This window comes from Hemicordylus capensis, chromosome 2, assembly GCF_027244095.1.
Source record: "Hemicordylus capensis ecotype Gifberg chromosome 2, rHemCap1.1.pri, whole genome shotgun sequence".
In the NCBI taxonomy this organism is placed as follows: Eukaryota; Metazoa; Chordata; class Lepidosauria; order Squamata; family Cordylidae; genus Hemicordylus; species Hemicordylus capensis.
Window position 1 is genome coordinate 134,774,084 of NC_069658.1, and position 21,404 is coordinate 134,795,487.

The 21,404-nt window shown below is 45.9% G+C and overlaps 1 protein-coding gene across 2 annotated transcripts in view; it reads right to left on the minus strand.

Annotated features, from left to right (window-relative positions):
- Window positions 1–16,231, minus strand: part of GRIN3A (glutamate ionotropic receptor NMDA type subunit 3A) — a 171,616-nt gene extending 155,385 nt beyond the window's left edge. The window contains exons 1-2 of one of the 2 annotated variants that reach the window (XM_053301170.1): window positions 15,355–16,229; window positions 14,740–14,892 (exon numbers count right to left, since the gene is read on the minus strand). In XM_053301170.1, coding sequence (XP_053157145.1) covers window positions 14,740–14,892; window positions 15,355–15,495 — 294 coding nt within the window. In that variant the 5' untranslated portion in view covers window positions 15,496–16,229. Of the gene's footprint in view, window positions 1–14,739 lie in introns of both variants that reach the window. The other variant, XM_053301169.1, reaches the window with a different exon arrangement.
- Window positions 16,232–21,404: the final 5,173 nt, after the last annotated feature.

Consider the following 21,404-nt stretch of genomic DNA (forward strand, 5'->3'; position numbering starts at 1 on the left):
CAGAATCTAAGCAGGGTGGGTCCCAGTTTATTTTTGGATGGGCAGCCCATATGCTTAGCAGGTTCGATCCCGGCTTATTTTGGTTGGGTGCCTAGTATGCTAAGCAGGGTGGGCCCTGGTTTATTTTTGGATGGGCACACAGATGCTAAGAATGGTGGGTCCTAGTTTATTTTTTGATACATACCCTTACACAGAAAAAGAAATAATAAACTGTAATCTGTCTTCTTTCTCCCTCTGGCTTTTAATTTTGGCAAGATTCCTGCTTTACCTGGGTCTGGAGCACATTTTAAACGATGTGCCCCTTTCCATTTGCTTGTGACTTTTTCTGCATCAGAAGTGTTAACTGCTTTTTTTCAGGAGGGGAGAGGCCCTAAAAGTATCTCCAGTGAGGCAAAATATTCCACTGCCCTGCTCCCTGACTGCTCGCTTGCTGCTTCCCCTTATTGGCTGCCTTATTTTAGCTGAGCAATTGCCCTAAGTTGCTGTAATGCTCTGCCAGTGAGTTCAGGAAAGTTAGACTCTTTTTGTTTCAAAGTGCAATAGTGCCCTTCTAAGTGCATATAGCTTTGGAAGCAATTACTTTGGCTGCATTATTTCTGTTCTGGCTGCAAACTGGAGGCCTATTAGAAACCATGACATCAAAAGAACAATGGGATGTACATAGGACACCTGCCCCCCCACCCCATGGCCATTTCTGGATGGGATTGATGTATCCTAATGGCCACTTGGTATCATTCTTTTAAATCTGTCTCTGCAAAGCATATATTGTTCCAGCAAAAGCCTTATTAAAATCCCACAAAACTCAAGCCAACTTTATCCTTAGTTGAGTGGAAAAAAAGCTACCACTGATTTCTCAGGAGTGTGTGGGGATGCAACAAATTCCATTTTTATCCTGAACCAATGTATGGAAGGAAGTACCACTGAGTTCAATGGGATTTACTCCCAAATAAGTGCCCAAGGGATTACAGAGTTTCATTCACAAGCTGGAAAACCTTTTCAAAGTCAAAAAAGAGGAGGAGTGAAGAGGGGTCTACTATTTTAGTTTATGATCCTATATGTCTATGGTGAGCTTAAGGTCCTAAATGTCTGTATAGGATGGTCTACAATGAGGACAGCTGGTCTTGCGACAGCAAGCATGAATTATCCCCTTTGCGAAGTAGGGTCTGCCCTGGTTTGCATTTGGTTGGGTTACTACATGTTGGCACTGTCTGCTGTAAGATCTTCCTATTAGGGGATGGGCCTGTAACTTAGTGGCAGAGCCTTGGGGAGCTGCTGCCAGTCAGTGTAGACCAGGCCTGCTCAACTTAGGCCCCCCCCAGCTGTTTTTGGACTATAACTCCCATAATCCCCAGCCACAGTAGCCAACAGCCGGGGATTATGGGGGTTGTAGGCCAACACCTTCAGGAGTGCTGAAGTTGAGCAGGCCTGGTGGAGACAATACTGAGCTAGATGGAGTAATAGTATGACTCAGCATAAGGCAGCTTCCTATGTCCCTATGCTGACAGTGGGAGATTTTCATTATAATTTCTCTTGTTGATCAGAAATGGGCTCTGATAGGCTAAAGCCTGAATATGCCCTCTTGCCTCTCAGGTGTAAGAGTAGTTGTGTATGAACTTAACTTCTCGTTATTTGGTTATTACATGTATATGCTCCCTTTGCGTTACAGAACTCAAGATGCCATGTGTGAACAACGTTATGAAGCAGTTTAGAGTAGGGGACTCACCCCAACTCATCTAGTGAGTTTCAGGGCTGAGAAGGGACCTAGGCACGCCGGTCATACTGTCCACTAAACCATTACTTTGCTCCTTCTGTGGTACTCCTTGAGTTTCCTTGCATACTTCCAAAGCCCAATTTATAGTGAATTCATAAAAGCAGGTACATCCTTTTTATTAAAGATGGGATAAGGCGGTTGAAAATTTACTATTTTACCATTCCATATTATAGGTTTTAATAGCAGATGAATATGCATTTCTTTAGCAATTTCTAGAATCGTTGTGTGTTTTAGTCGACTGTATATTATGTGAACTTCAGCTGTCAAGGTGCATGTTCTGTTTTGATGAATTCAACTTTGAATAGTCATTCTACCACCTGCTAACTTGGCAAAGAGGCACCTTTTAATGTGGTGATTCTCTTTATTTAGCAGGGGGAGAGTAACTGGCCCTATCCACCCCCAGCACAGGACCTCCAGTGACTATTGCTGGTGTCTATCTTGTATTTCTTTTTAGATTGTGAGCCCTTTGGGGACAGGGATCCGTCTTATTTATTTGTTATTTCTCTGTATAAACCACCCTGAGCCATTTTTGGAAGGGCGGTATAGAAATTGAATTTAATTATAACAGCAACAACAACAACAATTGTTTAATAAAAAAGGAAATTGCCCAAACACCAGAGGCACAAAAGACCAGCTGCTGATTGACAAAATGATTTTAGAAAATTGCAAGAGAAGAAAAACAAATCTAAGTGTTGCATGGATTGACTACAAGGAAGCCTTCGACTCATTGCCTCATACATGGATACTAAAATGTTTAGAAACAACTGGTGTCAGCAAAAACATTCAGATATTTATTTAAAAAAGCAATGAGCATGTGGAGTACACAGTTAACAATCAATGGTGAGACACCTGGACAAGTTAGCATTAGAAGACGTATTTTCCAAGGGGACTCAGGCCCTGGGCCTGAGCCTTGCAGAGGGCATTTGTGCATGCGTGGCGGCGGCCAAAATGGTGTGCTGAAGTTGAGCAGGCCTGGTGGAGGGCCAAAAAGGGCCAAAAAGACTACCTTTACCCAGCCACGGTGGGTAAAGGCCACCGGGGGAAGAGGGAACCCTCGCGGACCCCCCTCTATGGCTACAGCAAGCCGCCTGAAGGGGCTACAGGTAGTTACTTTTAAGTTAAAGGTTTTTTTTTAAAAAAAAATTGCGTACCTGCTGGACCAGACCGGCGGTTTGGTTCAGGTCCGGACAGAACGGGTGTGTGTGTGTTTCAGTTTGATCACGAACCAATGAACCCCCGGACCGAACCGTTGGTCTGTGCACCACTGGAATGGTTCTGCACATCCCTACCCAGGTATCCCTCCTACCTTGCTTCCACACAACCAAAAACTGGTAGCACACACAGCTCCCAAACCCACGTAGAACATAGTTTTTGATTGTGTGAATGACCTCACTCATTATTACTTCGCCATGTGCTTCTACTTCCTTTTTGTTTTTGCTGAAAGCTTAGGAGAAGCACACATCCTGTAGGATGATCGAGATCTCTCTCTCTCTCTCTCTCTCTCTCTCTCTCTCTCTCTCTCTCACACACACACACACACACACACACACACACACACACACTGGATAAAGTAGAGTGAATTTAAATTAATTATAAAGATGTTACATGAATCCAGAATTCACAGTCCTTTAATGGAGTACTTCAGACACATTTGGCAGTGTCCTCTGAACTTTCTGTGCTTCAGAAGAATGTCTCACTATCCATCTTTCGACTTTTGGGCCACCCTTAAGTGCTCCTTTTCATTGAATTTATTGGAAATGTATGCAACTAGTCTGAACTACATTTTGAAGCTGAAAGGACTTGATTATGAAGACATTTGGAATTACAGCTAAGTTGGCAAATCAAGCAAAGCCTTTCTCCTACAGTATTTTTTGTGAGGACATAAATGGTGAAAGAGAAGCTTCTTTGCAGATAAACAAGATACTGAGGCATGAAAATAACAATTCACCTATGAATCAAAGCTTAATGTCCACATTAGAACATAGGAGATCCAAAAACAATTTGTACTTTTGTGCTGTCAAATTAAAGTTCAGTTTTCAGTACAAAAGAATGTGAGGCGTTTATATTAATTAGTTAATTTTAAAAAACAACAACCAGATTCTGCTGGACGATTGATTTTATATAATGTAAATGAGGGGTTGCTTAATCTTGACTAGAGAACCACATGAATTATGGAAAGCCTTTTGGTTAGCTTCCAGGTTCTTGGCAGTGTGTTGGGTATACCGCAAAATAAAGGAGAAAATGTGGCATCAGAAGGGATGGGAGAAATAGGTGCATCCACAATGGAAGTTTATCTTCATTATTAGCTCTCACAGAAACGTCTGTGAGACCTGACTTAAATTTGCTTAAGGTCTGGATTAAAAAAGACAAACCACAAACAGAGGCTGACGTTACTCAGTAGAATTCCCACTGAAATTAAGAGGACAAGTTAATTCCAATGGGAATTCTTTGAGTAAATTTGGTCCAGATGTCAGCCCTTGAAACCACATTCTCTGCTCCAAAGTATACTGGCATGGGAGGTGGCTTGAAAAGCGTTGTTTTTTTAAGGAGTACTTGATTCAGACCTAAAGGAAGGGGAATCTCTAGGTTCTGATCAACATTTAGGTTTCATTGCTTTGAGAAGAAGGTGGAGTGTGATGGGCAAAGCCCCCAACCAATCTGCAAAGTGGACTGCCACAGTTCTCCACTTGGGAGACTCACTGGGACAGCCACTAATCTTTCCATACATCTCCTTTGCCTCTGTTGACAGTGAGGGTAGGATGAGGCAAAGGATACTTCTCAGGGAGCTAGATTTAGGCTTATGTTACAGAATTGGCATAGTTGTGCTCTGGCTGCTTCCCATGCTGCTCTCATAACTTTAGAACGTTTCAGTCCTGTGCGAGAGGCTGACATTGTTCATTGGGCCAGGGTTCCAAAAGCACACGAAACGGCAAACTTGCTGAAACTAAGCAGTCCTAGGTGCAATCGGTGCCTGGACAGGAGACTGCTTGAGAATCCAATGATTTTAATTGTTTAATTGATTTAGTTTTGATCTTAACTGTTAATTGATTTTAATTGTTTTTATTTGTTGTAAACTGCCCTGAGTCATTTTTGGAGGGGGTGGTATACAAATCCAATCCAATCCAATCCAATCCAATCCATCAATCAATCAATCAATCAATCAATCCAAAGGATTCTGCTTTGAGTTCTGTCACAGAGCAAAGGTGGGTTATAAGTGTAATAAATATAAACTAGCTGGCTTGGGTGCAGAACATGTGCGGCTCTAGTTCTCCCCCCCTTGTTCTTGGCTCTCCCCTCCATTCTCTGCCCCCCCCCCCAGCCACTACTTTTTCTTCCCTGCAGTCACCACCACTTTCTCCCCCCCCCCCCCACACCACACCGCAGCCAACGCTGCTTTTTCTCCCCCGGCCACTGCCACCACTTTCTCTCCCCCTCCCAGCAGCTTGTTCGATAACTCTCGCAAGAGCTGCCACACATGGGATCAGCCATGGGTACGTCTTAGTGAGTTATATACAGTATATAGAATATTCCTTCCTGTTGCCCAGTCCACAGGGAGAGATGTTATGGGAAGTAACTAAGTTTCTGGCCCTTCCATTATCATTATGGATCATAATAATGACCAATTGCTACCAGAGTGACTTGAGAAATGAATACTGGGAAGTGGCAGCTATGCCATTAGTTGATTAACTCTGCCACCGAACTATGTCAGATATGAAGTTAACTTAGAACCACTAAGATCTTTCAATGGTGGACTTCAAGTTAAATGGCAACACTCCATTCAGTTCCTGACGAAAATCTGGATCTGCAAGTTACATGTGTCATTTGCTAATTTGCCTTTTTAAAGTACCTCAGTCTTCTTTAACAGGTAACCTTCAGTTCTCAAAGATGCAATAAGAGTTCTCAAAATGCATATTGGCCTGGCTCAGTATTGTTGGCACCAGCAGCTCCCATGCGCCGGTGCCCTAAGTGGGTCTGGCATGCTCATGAATCATTTTTATTATTTATTTATTTAATTCTATCAAATTTATACCCCACCCAAACTTACGTCTCTGGGTGGCTAACACCCAGAGCTAATTGAAAATGAGCTCCCGGCATTAATTAAATTAAAATGAGCTCCTGGCATTTTCTACATGACATACCCATGATGACCTAGGAATCTGCCTTATACGGCATCAGACCATTGGTGCACCTAGTCCAGTGCCTACTCTGACGGGCAGAGGCCCTCCAGTGTTTCAGACAAATGACTTTCCCAGCTCTACCTGGAGATGCCAGAGATTGGACCGAGACCTTCTGTATGTTAAGCAGACATTTAACACTGAGCTATGGCTCCATCCCTAAGCAGATTCATTGCTGGAATCCAATTCATTTCTGAGGTCCCCTGTAAATGCAGTGGCATAGCGACAATGAGGGTGGTCCTGGGATGAGGTTTAGGCCACTGCCACTCACTGCTCACTCACATTCCTCCCGGCTGCCCATTTCCTTCCTTTCATGGGCCAGGCCACCTCTCAGTCGAATGACATCACCACACCGCAAGTGCTGTGAGGTCATTAAATCACATTGTGGCCAGCCAAGAGAGGCAGGCAGGATGGTGGCAGCCAATGGGCAACCGGATGGCCAGAGCAGGCTATGGAGGCCAGTGGACTCCATGCCTAGCAGCGGCAGCAGGTTGGTTTGGTGGCACTGGGCACCTGGTGACCAGGTGGCCCAAGAGACAAGGGTAGTGATGGGGGAAAGGTGAGGTGAGCTTCTGGTGTCCCACACAAGTCTCATGGGCACAGATGGCCCAGGAACAATTGTTGTCCATTATTCCGCTCCCCCTTCCATTATAGCTACATGTCCAGGTATGAGCGACATCCTTAGCCAACATGGTTCCAGTTGTTAAACTGTTCAGCACCTCTTTGAAGAGCATGCAGGGGTTAGCTGGAATATCTTTTGCATATTTATTCAGAAGTGTGTCCCATAGGATTCAGTGGGACCTTCTCCCAAGTACGTTTGGCATAGAATTGCATCCTTAATTTTTATGTCTACAATCTATTTCGGGTACTTTTTGCCTCTTGTGCCTGAGATAATTGAGCATAGGAAGCAGAGCCTTGCAATCTCGAGATGACATTGTGCATTGTGTGTGTGTGCATATATCGTTAGATAGAGACGCTGGATTTTGCTTTACTGTAGGCTCTCTCTGCAACAATTGCTTGTCGGATCTTCAAAGAGACACACTCTATTATCAAGGAGAATTCTGACCACCTTTGCTAAATGATTGCTTCAAATTGCTGCATTTGTTCAGAGTTATGATTTATTCTTATCAAATAGACGTCAGGAAGTAAGCAGCCTTGCTTGGTAATAACAATGTTTGGATTTATTGTCAGTAGACATTACCGAATAAATCTTATGGAGGGTGGGTACAACAGAAAATCAAGCAGTTATATCAGATTGTTCCCTTCTGGCATCACCCAGGTGTCTTCTGTTTTTACACGGGGGTGGAATCATCTTATATTTCTAATCTCAGTTTCTCTTGCTGGCTGAATCTCTTACTACCCCACCTTTGTTTTTATGCATGCTATATTTAGTGGTGCCAAAATTGAGGATGCGCGCACACACACCTGCATTCACTGACCCGTATAAATCAAGCAAACAAAACACACTTAATTAATTTGCATACTATTCTGCTTCTGGTAGCTGTGCGGAGCAGCCAGAGAGCCAAACTAATCCTAATGCAGGAGATCCATGAACAGGTTTGCCTGCAGTTTGTTTGTTTTTTTAATGTAAAAGCAAGCATGGGGAGGAAGGATTTGAACAGGGCTTCAGTGCTGGAAAACAGGAGTTTTTACTGCTTTCCTATCTTTCTTGATTTAAACCAACTCTGCCTCTGAAGCTCTTATTTGCTACATGGGGATAGATAGATAGATAGATAGATAGATAGATAGATAGCAATAGCAATAGCAATAGCAATAGCACTTACATTTATATACCGCTTTATAGCCGGAGCTCTCTAAGCGGTTTACAATGATTTAGCATATTGCCCCCAACATTCTGGGTACTCATTTTACCGACCTCGGAAGGATGGAAGGCTGAGTCAGCCTTGAGCCCCTGGTGAGGATCGAACTTGTAACCTTCTGGTTACAGGGCGGCAGTTTTACCACTGCACCACCAGGGGCTCTTTAGATAGATAGATAGATAGATAGATAGATAGATAGATAGAGATAGAGACAGAGACAGAGATGATAGCGATAGAGAGACAGAGATAGAGACAGGGCCAGAATGGGGGCACTGAGAGGGCGGTGGAATGTATGTGGGGAGGGTGCCAAGTTTGGAGCATAATAGGTAATTAATGGTGGGAGTTGGGGCACTGGGGCACTGTATGGGTAGGACACACCAGGAATATGCCGTGTTGCTCTGTGGGCCAGTCTGAGCCTGGACAGAGATGAGAGAGAGAGAGAGAGTTGTGTGTGTGTAGGTTCCATGTATCTTTAGCACATCCATGTGGAGGGTAATTTATATAGGTCTAAACAGTATGGGACAAAGTGTTATCCCCCCATATCCAAGCAACACAATCTGGATCAACCCTCCAAGATCTGCTTTTGAATTTTAAAAGTGTGCTAGATCCCATCCATAGATCTTCTGGACCATGTCTGCTTTGGCCCTGGGATTCATTACCATCAGGGGCATAGCTCTAATGGAATGGCGGGGGTGGGGGAAGAAATGCCCCTGGGCCCCTGGAGAAGGGGGAGCACCAGCTGGGTGAAAGTTCACTCTTAACTCTTTACAGTTCTTCTGCAGCAAAATACTGGAGGAAGGCACAAAAGGTGGGGGGCATCTTCACTTTCCGCCCCAGCGCCCGCTCCAGCCTTGCCACGCCCATTTGGGTATTTCCACACACCTTCACAACCCACAGCCGACAGTTCCACAACTAATACCACCGCCTAAGCAACGTCTCCAAATGCATTTGTTTTCTGAAGGAATGAGAATGGGTATGAAAAGCTTCATAAAAGTTGGGCTTTGAATGCAATGCAAAAGAACCATACTGGGCGCTGCCAGTATGATCTGCAGACTCTCGCGAGGAGACTCTTTCTGGGCCTCTTCAGATGGCAGGTTGGTGATCAAGGCTTTCTCATACACAATATACACATATAGTACATCAAACTACCATATTGGAGACGAAGTGAGTTTAGAATCCTGTGTCTATGTCCACGGAGTGCTATTTCCATAAGACTCATTCCAGTCAGTCCTCCGCCTGTGATTTGAAGTGATATACGCCATAACAGCTATACCACATGATCCTGCTGTTCATGTAGTTTAGCTCCAAGTGATGAGAGCAGAATACTCACTTCAGTCAGGGATCTTCCAACCACTACACATGTTTGAATTGTGTGCTGCAGTGCCAGAGTAATTTGTGCAAATAAGGCTGTGAAAATACTGCTGTGCATGCCTTCTCTCATCACTCAGTATTCTGTATATTTCCCAGAGAGGATTTCTCAAGTGTGATAGTGTTGCTCAGTGGGTACCTCTGCTCTGCTCCACAGTTGCACACGGAAGCCAATTTAATGCAATTCTCTGAATACTTCCGTGGACTATGGCATCCCACTGCAAACACACCACAGCTGCACATTTCAGCCCAGCCCAGCCCTGGATCTCGATTTTTTTGTCAGTAATTATATTCATTCATTCATTCATTCATTCATTCATTCATTCATTCATTCATTCATTTAACTTCTATACCACCCTTCCAAAAATGGCTCAGGGCGGTTTACACAGAGAAAAATTAAATAAATAAATAAATAAATAAATAAGTAAATAAATAAATAAATAAATAAATAAGAGGATGGATCCCTGTCCCCAAAGGGCTCACAATCTAAAAGAAACATGAAAGACACCAGCAAGAGTCACTGGAGGTACTGTGCTGGGGGTGGATAGAGCCAGTTACTTCCCCCTTGCTAAATAAAGAGAATCACCACGTTAGAAGGTGTTTCTTTGCCAAGTTAGCAGGGGTATTCAAAGATAGTTTTTGCAGCCATCACCTTACCAAGCCTTGGGATTGTTTTAATGTAAGGCGGTATACAAATTTAACAATAAATAAACAATTAAAATTAAAGCAGCTGTACTAAGCCCTTGTCAGAAACTGCTAGCCTCAAAGAAAGAAAGGTCTGCTTCCTGGATGTTGGCTCAGATCAGTAGTACACTGTCACAGACCTGGTGAGTGGGCTGAAACAGAAACCTTTCAGCACTACCCTCTGCCTCATCTCTGATTAGTATTTTCTGATCCCCCCCACCGTCCTTAATGGATGGTGCCTCTAAGCATGCAGAAAAAGCATCTTAGGGCTTGGACTAGCATCTTATGGTGACCGCCTCCCCCACATGAGCTCCTCTGGCCTACTGAAAGCATCGTGTGGACTCTGCTTAGAATCTTGTTTTCCAAAGAGGCTAGGATTGTGGCTGAGAGGAGCAATGCAAGGTTCAAATGGCCCACCAGCATTTGGAAACTTCAAGTACTCAGGTAGGGCTGTTGGGAACTACTACAACTGATGCAGATCTGCTGCCCATCTTTATACGAAAGAGTTGTTGGGTCGTTAATGTTTTCACTGGCATGTGTTTAGCTATTTGTTGAGCCACCCCAAATGGTTAGTGAGTATAACTACCTGATCCAGGTAGGGGCACATTTGTGCATGGAAACATACTTGTGGGCACATATCTCTAGCTGGATGGAGAACCCATAAATGGGTACTGTGTGCACAGTTCCCCAGTGAAGTCAAATAATAGCTGTTTTGTGCCATGAGCCTGACTGTATAAGGTAACGCCTTTATATTATGGTTCTGTTATTGCTTCTTTCTTTGGTACTGATCTGGCTCAGCAATTTGGCTTATATCCTTAGATTACCTCATTACTTGGTACACTTGCACAAGAAGCTGGCAGCTCTTTTTTCATTGTCCACTTCTGTACCTTTTTTTTTTTTCCCCCAAGCAACTTGATTGCCTGATCCCAGATGAACCATGGAAGGGATGCTTTGGAGACCAGCTCTGTCAGCTCGGTTCATAAGGTTCCAATTACACAGTTTTAGCTCCTTGCTGCCCAGCTCTGCAGGATAGTGCAGAAAGTATGCCAAGTAGCCAATAAATCTGGATAGTATACAAAGAGCAAGGAGCAAATAGAGGAAGGTCTCAGTCAAAGCTAAAGGCAGCAAACCAAACACCAGTTTCATGAAAGAGGTTATGCAGACAATTGTAGTGCAGATTAAGCTACATTTCATGAACATGTGTGCATTGTTTTAGTTTACATAGGCACTATTACAAGCAGGGGCAGCTCATCCATGAGGCAAGGTGAGATAATGGTCTCAGATGGGCAGTGCACCCTGCCCCTCCACTGCAAGCATCACAGACCTGCCTATTGCTGCTGCCTCAGCCCCACCTCTGCTGCCAGCCCTAAGGCTGGTGAATCCAGCCTACCCTTTCCTTCCTGCTCCACATGCCAGGCTAGGGGCTGTCATGGGCTGGGCTGCTCAGCACAAGGCTGACTCAAGGGGTGAGGCTGGTGAGCAGCATGTTGTGGGCTTGCCTTGAGCTGCCAATGAGCTGCCATCGACTTCAAGCAGAAATATACAATTAAGAAGAACAACTGGCTCCTTTCTGCTTTGGTTCCTGGGACAAGGGGCGTAAGTTCCATTGGGTAAGAAGAGACAAATGTCTCTAGGCCCACAGGGCCTGGAGGGCCCCCCAAGGCCTTTTAGCCAGTCCCACTTGCCTTGCCTGCTGGCCCCCTCTCCTGCTAGCCCCCCTGCTCTGGCCAGGGGAGTGAAGCAGCCTACAAGCTGCTGCAGCCCCTTCAGTCTCCACCTCTCAGCTGTTCAGTGGGTGGGCGGGGCTTCCAGAGAGGCCTCCGTGCAGATCTCCCTGAATCCTGAACTCGAGTGCTGGCAGGCAGGCAGGAGGGAGGGAGGCAGGCAGGCAGGCTGGGTGGCCAGTGCTGGCTGCCCTTGCCCACTACAGCTCTGCCCAGCTTTTGACTCCTCAGGCTTAGTAATGGCGGTAGGATGTGATTTCCTTTTTGTGGTTACCCCCCCCCCCAATATTTAGGGATTGCTTGCCATAGAGCTTTAATATAAAGTGGGGGGGGGGTATGTAGGGCAGATTAAAATGACTCTGAATATTTAATCCCGAGATTGAGGAATTTGCTGGTTTAAAATATTTTTAAAAATTAAAAAAACCTATTTTTTAAAAAGTAGATTCACCCCGATATGGAAGAATCTGCCCTTTGCCTTCATAAAAAACAACCCCATTTCAGCCCCAGTCTTTAGATCACCTGGAATGACTGATTTTGGAATTCTGGACTATATCACTATATGCTACAGGTAGAAAGGGTCATTTTTTAAATGTTCCACTGTGTAAAACTTCCTCAAATAGCAGACTAGCACATTAGAAAGAGATGGGGGTTAGCATAGTTCTTCTCTTTATGTGCCAGTTCACTACCCACAGAGATATAGCATATGTGGGGAAGCATTCAGATATTGTGGGGAAGCATTCAGAACACCTCCCACCAGCAATCTAAAGTGGTACAATCCTGATTTGATTGATTGAGTAAATGCTGTCAAGTCAGTGTAGACTCTTAGATACCACATAGATAGATTCTCTCCAGGATGATCACAACTCTCTTTCTCTCTCTCTCCCTCCCTCCTCCTCCCCTCTCCCCCTCCCCTCCCCTCCCCCTCCCTCTCTCCACCACTTGTCTCAGATAAGTTGGCATCTAGATGCAGTCCAACTTTAAGGATGGTAGCTCCATGGAAAAACATCCCTGGCACTTGCAAATACGATTCCAACCCACTTACTTTGTCCATAGGAAGTCAGTGGGAGCCACTGAGAACTGAGCTCCCTGCAGTCTGTCACACAATGAGAGTATGAGTGACAAAGAGTTGGAACCCAGGAACTGGCTTTTATCTGACACTTCTACTGGTTGTTATGCTAATGATGGCTGGCAATGCGATTCCACATTCACCTTAGCTTGGGCCACTTCTGGAGCGGAAGACCAGAGGTGACCAGTGAACAATCATTTAATCAGCACACAGAATGACAGACCTCTAACAAGTAAGAACTGATTTCTATCTGAATCTATTTCAAAAAAACAGACATAAGCCAGACCAGAAAGTGCCAAAGAGACAGTCGAAGCAGAAATGGCACACTAACTGCAGAGCAGAGGGCCCCAAGTAACTCATCCAGTCTGCACAAGATAACCCCCTCCCCTCATCCAACATCATTAGTCAATCTGACCTAGAGGGAAATTTATTTGTGTCCCAGCCAGACTTACTAAGAGGAGATCTTCCAAGCTGCTCCCTTCCACCCTGCCCAACATCCAGCCTCTGTTTGTGCCAATCTTTTAGTTCAATTAATTCCTCATGTATATTCATTAGTGATGTGGCTTGTATACCAATAGCAAGCCTGTATAACTTGCAACCCCACTAAGTAGCATGCACACCACCAACCATGTATGGCAATCCAGTAGGGGCTCAGTAAACCATCAAACCATTCATACAGTGGTGACAGATTTGTCAAACGGAGGATAAAGTTGAAATGGGTGTGAACATTTCAAAACAGACAAGGAGACAAATAGCATAATGCATGTATAGGCTTAGTACATGTATGCACACACACACACACAGAGTATGCCCCAGCCTAATCCTGTACCAGTTTACCTGAAGTAACTCACACTAAATGAAATGTTTCACTGATGTAAATAGGCATTGGATTCCATTCTTGGTCTCTGTGTGTCTCAGTTCTCCATGTGGAAAAACCATTGGTTTATCTAGCTCTGACTTGCCTTTTGTAGATTTTAAGAATATGACTTACAGTGAGGCAAATGAAAAGGAAAATAAGAATTTGGGCAAACTATAAGAACATGTCAGCACTGATCAGATTTCCACAGGGTCAAGCCATAGGGCCTAGGTCTCAGATCCATGGTCCGTTGGCCCATCAAATTCCTGGATCCAAAATGCAACACCCACCCTCCACCAAAAAACAACACAGGAGAGTTATTTTAAAGGGTACTTTGACGTTGCTTTGCTAAACAAGTCTTGTACAATGCCATGAAGATTGAAAACTGCTGTAGAATTATGAATCAATAATAATAATATAATTACTAATAGTTAAGAATTCCGAAAGAGAGATTTTGTTTCACCTTCTTCTGCATGTTTGTGGGAGGGGTTTTATACACACATGTCTGCACTCTGTATGCATACGTGTGAAGCAGCATATGTTCTTCTACTGAAACATTAAAGGATTTTAAAGATAGAGGAAAAAAGCATTGCTATCTGTGAGAGATCTCACTGAAATTTAACAGCTTCATGAGCTTTAGTACCACAAAAGAGAATCTATTAAGCACAAATGTTCATAGTAAAGTTTTTCACATGGATTATTTGGGGTTAGTTGCTTCAGTTTACTCAATATCCACCGGAATTTCCTGCAAACCAAGGAAGTCTCTAGGTAGACTCTTTGCAGTGAGCTAAAAGTTCATTTAGCCTTGAACAAAATATATCTTTCCTGTCTATCTACTATGTCTGTCATTCTGCCATTCAAAGTCTCAACCGACTTTGCCAAGGAAAGCTAATCTCTCAACAGATAGAAAGCAACAAAGGACGACTCCAGATCAGTAAACGATAACACACACAAATGAACACAGAGAATGACTTTTAAACGGGGGAGCGTTTTGACAGACCATGTCCAACTCTGAGGCTAAAACACGGACTCTGGTAAAAACGTGCGCTGTCCATGGTGCTGATTTCTCAAACGAGGCGCAAACTGAACCAGACTTGCTTGAACTCTCATTCTCCATTGGAACCGCCCCCTCCCCCCGCTTCTCATTGAAAGTCTTAAATATTTATAATCGCTCAGGGCAATTTCCTCTCTTCGCCACTTCTCAGTGCACATCTACAGTGCAGCGACCCAAAGTATATCCCGCCCCCGCCCCCACGCCTCCACCGCCACCCTTACCTGGCTCTTCCTCGGGAACTCGTTGAGCACAATGCTGATCACCGGGATGTGCAGAGCGGTGGCGACGAAGTCCATCTCCAGCATCTCGCTTATGCTCTGTGGGAAGGCGAGGATGGCTGAGACCCCTTGCACGACTACGGTGTGGCAGATGCTCTGCAAAAAGGAGACCGGGTCATTGCTCCAGGAGGCGCTGGGGGAAGAGAAGGGGAAGAGAGGTAGATCCCCCAGCCCCGCCTCGATGGCCATCACGACCTCTAGGGAGAGATTGTAAGGCAGCAGCCCTTTGACGCGGTTGAGGTTCTCCACGGCCAAGAGGAGCGCCTCCCTGGGCACCAGCGGTGGGAGTTCCTGGTCTTGATCCTCGCTGCCGATCAGATTCTCGGTGCCCAAGTGCGCCCTGCTCCTCAGACTGGTCCCTGTCCTCCACCTCCCCTGCAATCCGGAGCCCTTCCAGCCCGTCGTGCTAGGAGGCTGCAGCCCAGCTTTGGAGGCACCTTCGGGCTCCTCTCCGGCAGCGAGCCCTCCGAACGGGATGTCATTGTGCGTCCCCCAGCCTCCGGAGCCAGCTCGGGAGGTAGCAGCCCAAGGCTGCAGGTGCGCCGCCCCGATCCTCACCGTGTGCCCGATCCGCTTGAGGATCTGGCAGGGCTGCGGGTGGCAAGAGGAGCCGGGTACCCTGGCCAGCACGAGGGCGCAGGGTGGCAGGAGCAACAGACAGACCCTGCTCAGGAGCCACCACACGCTCAGTCTCCACATCACTGGAGAGCCCGATGTCCGGCGCGCAAGGAGAAGCCCCCTTCTCCCCCGCTGGCCCGCCGCCTCAGCCGCCGCCTCCTCCTCCTCCTCCGACGCTAGGCGCTCCTCTTCCTGCCCCTCTCCCTTCGCCAGCCATACAACTTGGAGGGCTCCCCAGTTACTCCAGGCGCCTTTCGCGCTCCGAAAGTCGACATCAGCCAGCGCGGAGGAAAGAGCACCGACAGGCAACCGCCTTCCCCGGGCAACGGCTTCCGACGTCCGCCTCAAGAAGACCCCCTCGCCTCCTGCCACCCTCGCGGTCCCGGCCAACTTGCCCTCGGGCTTAACAGGGGAGTCGTAAGAGCCATTCAATTCCAGGAGGATCGCCACAGCCCTTGGAGGGGATTCCTTGGGGTGCCATGGAATGGCTTCGATCGGCCAAGAGGGACCAACGGAGGCATCCAGATCTCCAGCTCGCCACTGGCGAAAGCAGGCAGCCGGATCCCAGCCTCCAGAACTGCCTCATCTCCCTTCTCCTGGCCCGACCTCCTTTCTTTCCCTTCTTCTTTCCACTCCTCTCCCCGCTCCCCCCCCCCCAGATGCTCTGCCTTCCCGCTTTGGAGGCTCTTGCTAAGCCGAGCTCAAAGTTGAGCAGGAGGCTGCCTTGCCTACGCGAAGCGGCAGCCGCTCTCGCCGCTTGTCCGAAGTGTCTGCAGTTGGTCGCTTGGCTGCGCTAAACTCCCACTGACTGACTGCCACAGGCTGCGCTGGAAAGGCGAGCAGGTAGCGCTACTAGGAATGACGGGAGCTGTAGTCACTCCCGCCCGGAGATTGGGGAAGCGCCTTCGACGTCAGGGCTTGTTGGAAATGCCTTGGCTCCTATTAGTAACCCCAGCCATGCCACAGACGTTTCTCTCTCTCTCTCTCGTCACTTCTTAGCCTTATCATCATAGTCTCACTGACTAAGGGGAAAACAGAACTGGCTCCTATTGATTTCGCCTCCTTCTATGCCTGCCAACTGTTTAAGATAAGAAGAGAGATGCTCAACTACACACACCAGGGTTCCTTGGCCTTCCAGGCTTGTTTAATGGGCAAACATTCAACAGGGAAAGCTTCCCCCAATACAGAGATACAGTCATGTGGAAAATTTGCCTACTGATCTATTGCCCCGCCCCGGCACTTATTATAGGTACAGAAGCCCTGCTAGGGAAAAGTGGCAACCCTGCCTACAACAACTGTAAGATGAAGATGAGAGGAAGCGTCTGCTGTTCATACAACATATTTATATATAATTATCTCAAACATACCCGTCACTAATCTCATGTGTGGCAGCTCTCACAAGAGTTTGCAAGCAGCTGCCGGATAGGATTGCGATGGAAAATAGGATTGGGGGGAAATATCAGCAATGCTGGTTGACAGCTGGAGGTGGTGGCTGCAGGCTGGCCTGGTTGGCGGGAACAGGAGGCAGTGGCAGGCCAGCCCAGCTGGTGGGAGGAGGCAGCGGGCTGGTTCAGCTCGGCTGGCGGGAGGAGGTGGCCGCTGCCAGGAGTTGGCGGGCAGGCGGGCAGGGGGAGGAGGTGGTGGGCCAGTTTTTTGGCCGGCTGCCAACCAGAAAGCATGGGTGGGTGGGGGGAGAAGCAATGGGCCGGCTGGCTGGCCAGAAAACTAGGCAGGGAAAAAGAAAAAGGCAGCGGTGGTGGGTGGGCCGGCTGTAGGCACAGATGCTCTGTGCCCTGCCCAGCTAGTATTGATTATTTGTGCCGGGTGATGAAGTACAGTACAAACCAGACACCACAGGTAGAACTTTCACATCACCTGACATGATGCTCTCATTTATTTATTTATTTATTTAGGAAATGTATTGACCATCTGACTTCTGTAGACTCGAGGTAGTTTACATAAAACAAAACAACAACAGCGGGGAGAAAAGCAAGGTGAAAAAGAAAAAGAAGAAGAAGAAGAAGAAGAAGAAGAAGAAGAAGAAGAAGAAGAAGAAGTAGAAGAAGAACCAACCCACCTACCCACACACTAAAAACTAAAAGCCTGGCAGAACAGATAAGTTTTCAGAAGCTTATTTTTGACAAGTTTTGACAAAAGGGAGGAGTCATTACCAATCTCAGGAGGCAAGGTGTTTCATAAGGAGGGGGCTGCCACAGAGAAGGCCCTCTCATGAACCCGGGCCCCATGTACTTCCTCGGGCCCTCTGAGAAGGCCCACTTGAGATGACCTCACAGGGTTGTGAAGTTGATGGGATGAAGTTGGATGGGAGAAGTTGGATGGGAGAGGTGGTCCTGAAGGTACACAGGCACCAAGCCCTGAATAGAGTCAGGGCAACCCTGAATAGCTTTTCGATAGAGTCAGTTCACACATTCAGCTTACAAGCCTCTGAGAAATCACAGGGCAGCTTGAGAAATCACAGGGTCTGCAGCACACGTGATTAGAAAAGGGACACACCAAGAGTGCACACATAGCAACGTACTCCATGGAGATCCTGATGGGCTTGTAATAAGCCCTTTTATCACATGGAGGGGGTGTTCATCCAAACTGCTCCTTTACACATGCTCCAGATACTTGTGTAAAGGGCCCATTTGGATGAACACCCCCTCCACATGATAAAGGAATGCCCTGGGAAGAAGTCAGTGGAGGATGTCACAATGGGCACACTCTTGGTGCATCTTTTTCCTAATCACTGGAGTCAGGAACTGTATTGTCTGAAGCAGCCCCCAAGTGATCAATATGTGTTAGAGAGCTCAGGAGGGGAGATTTCTTCATCGGCCCCAGCTACAGGGGAAGTGCACAGGTAAGGGAGCACTGCTAATTAATATTGTCTGGAGACATGGAGTTAAATTTCTAAATCAAATAGTTTATTTAGGGAATGCATCAAGGAGATAGATAAGGCCTATGTGCCTTGCTGCTAGCTACATACAGGAAGAGAGGAAGGGAGAAGACGGAAGTCTCTCTCTCTCTCCAGTTGAGAGAATGAAAACTGAGAGTATCAATCTAACAAAGGGGAATCAGAGCAGAGACAGCATAGTCAGAGAGAAAATGCTCATACTGGCTGTCTCTACTCCTAATGCTCGTAGTGGTCAATAGGGTGGCTGGTGCTAAGAGTTGATGCCATGACGGAGCTGCATCTCCAACAACATGCATGTGTGAATCAGCCTACTGAGAAAATAGTCAAATGGCTACTAAGTTAGGGCAACTTCAAAGATGACATTTTGTGCTTTGGCTGACAGATAGAGACTTGCTGTCACCCCCAAAGCCTGTGATAGAACAGGAACTTGAACCCTATTGTCCCATCCTAAGGGATACACACACACACACACACTGATAGCTAAGGCTGGGTGAAAATAGGGCTGCCTGAAGGGGGGCTAGAAGGGTGATTGCCCCAGCCCCCACGCTGCAGCACAACAACAGAGACTCTTCTAGTTTCCGAACAGCCAGAATCCCCCCCGCCCGTGTTCTTTCTAATTTTCCCATTCTGTGGACGGAATGAATGTTGTCCTGGGCGGCAATGTCAAGGCAGTTATGACCTGTGATCTCAACAATAAACTTATTACTTACTTACTTGCAGTGTGTGCAGACATATATTCAGAGTGGGACCTTCCTGATTCAGTCTTAACAGGATCTATTCAGGCTGAGCAGGATCTAAAATTAACTGAGTGGAAATCAAAAAACTTGTGTGCGTGCACATGTGCACAGGCTACAGGGAACACTGTCCCCCACACAATTTAGAGACAGTCCTGGTGGGATGGCTAAACATTGCCAAGATTGGCTGGCATAATCTTAACCCTTCTCCCCGTAATGATTAATCTTTGGGGGTTCTCCACAGACAATTCTCACCCTGGGCCCTGTAGATCTAGAAATGACCCTGGATGAAAATCACTCTCTCCTGCATATGCAGAAGTGCCTTCTCTGTTCATGCAAAAACAGGTAAGGATACAACCCAACATATACAACACAAGCATTTTTGCTTTGCAGAATGTTTTGTGTTGTTTTTTTTAAAGATGCAAGACCCATTTAAAAGGAAGACATAAAACACTCAGTCATGGTGGGATATATTTTACTTCAAGAATGTTTTAGAAAGCTAGATTGAAAGGTAGTCTTTCAGGTAAAACATTGGCACCCCAATCCAGAGAAAGAGATCCACATATAGAAGCAGACTCCTGTGTGCATATCAGGCTCTGCAAAAGCTGTGTCAATGGCCTGTCCATCTGGATCTGCATTCCCATTAGCACTTGGATGCACACCACAGTGAACGCAATACAACACAGTCACAATCTGGATTGCTTTTCCCACACCCTGCCCCAGCTGTTACTTCCCCATCACCAACTGAAGCTTCGCTTTCGGTTTAAATGGCATCTGAAGTGGGAGATAATCCAGTTTGGGACCATGAAAGGAGCAAAGTGTTAAAGCCCCTCCCTTTCTGAACCATGGGCCTGATCCATAATATGCCCTGCTATTTACTTTTAAAGAAACAAGCATGCAAAGCCCAAGCTACACATGTAAAGTAATGTGACTTTTAGCCCTTATAGAGACTAGAACATAATATTCACTAGTATCTATAAGGGCTAAGTGACACATTACTTTACATGTGTAGTTTGGCCTTGACATGCTTATATGGAAGCACATGAGTTGCTTGTTCTTTGTCTTTGTAATGGTTCAGGTTAATGCTATGGATGATTTTATTTATCAGTTTCAGCTCCGTAAAAACAATTCCCTTGAAAAAAAGGTTTCACTTAAAATGCAATGGGAATAAAATATATTGTCAGAACAGCTGTTGGTGTTTTCTGGCAATTTTTGCAGCTGCTTTGGTCCCTATTGTGGTTTTCAATCCTGATCCATAAATTACGTTTTATACCGGGGATCTGAGCCCCAAGAGTACACTGCATCATTCATTTCAATTCATATTTTGCGATATGCTTCAAGAAGCCTCAGGGCAGATAGCAACAATTAAAAGCCATCAAATCAAATCAATACAGCACATAAAAACAATTAAAAATAAAAACAGCATAAATAACCATTACAGATCCATAACAGCCGCAGGTTTCAATGCAATACAATACCACAAGTCAGGAATAAAAATCACATCTCTCCAAATACTTGCAGGAACAATATGGTCTCAATTGACCTAAAACCCCAAACCAAGCAGGTATGCTGAGTTTCTCTAGGGAGGGAGGAACATAATGGTGTGTGTGTGTGTGTGTGTGTGTGTGTGTGTGTGTGTGTGTGTGTGTGTGTCAACACAAGAATGCTCTGTCCCTTCTGCCAGTCAACATCAGACAATGCTGTCACTCTGAGCAGGCCTCCAGCTGATGACCTTAGTGCCCAGGGAGGTTCATATGTGAGGAAGTAATCTCTGAGAGCCTGCAAGTCATATAAAAAAAGAGTATACTATCAGCATTAATTTTGATAAAACCAAAATGAAAACACTTAAAACACTGTGTCTGCAGTGCACAGCAACATCAAAATATCAAAGGAATTTTATTTGCACAGCAACATTGAAATATCAACGTTTAAAGCAGCACAAAACTTAAAAAGAGTTAAAATACCTCAGAATATAAGGCACTGAGAAAATGTAAGAGTAGGCACCAGGCAAGTCTCCTTGGGGAGCAGGTTCTATAAATGGGGTCCCACAATGGAGAAAACCCTTTCCCAGTTACCGCCTGCCTCATCAGATGGTGGATGCATAAATGCAACAGAGGGATGGGGTAGAGAGCCATGACGTGGCAGAATGGACTATACCACTTTGGACTGCCGGAGGAATCACAATTGTAATGAGGAATCAAAAGTGCAATGTTTTCCCATGGAAAAAAAGCTCCCTGTTAACTACAAAACAAGCATAAGAAAGTGAGGCTTGCTCTAGAATCTCTCTCCTTCCAATGCTATTTCCCATAGGAAGTGATATTTTTAACATGAGCGAGTGTTCA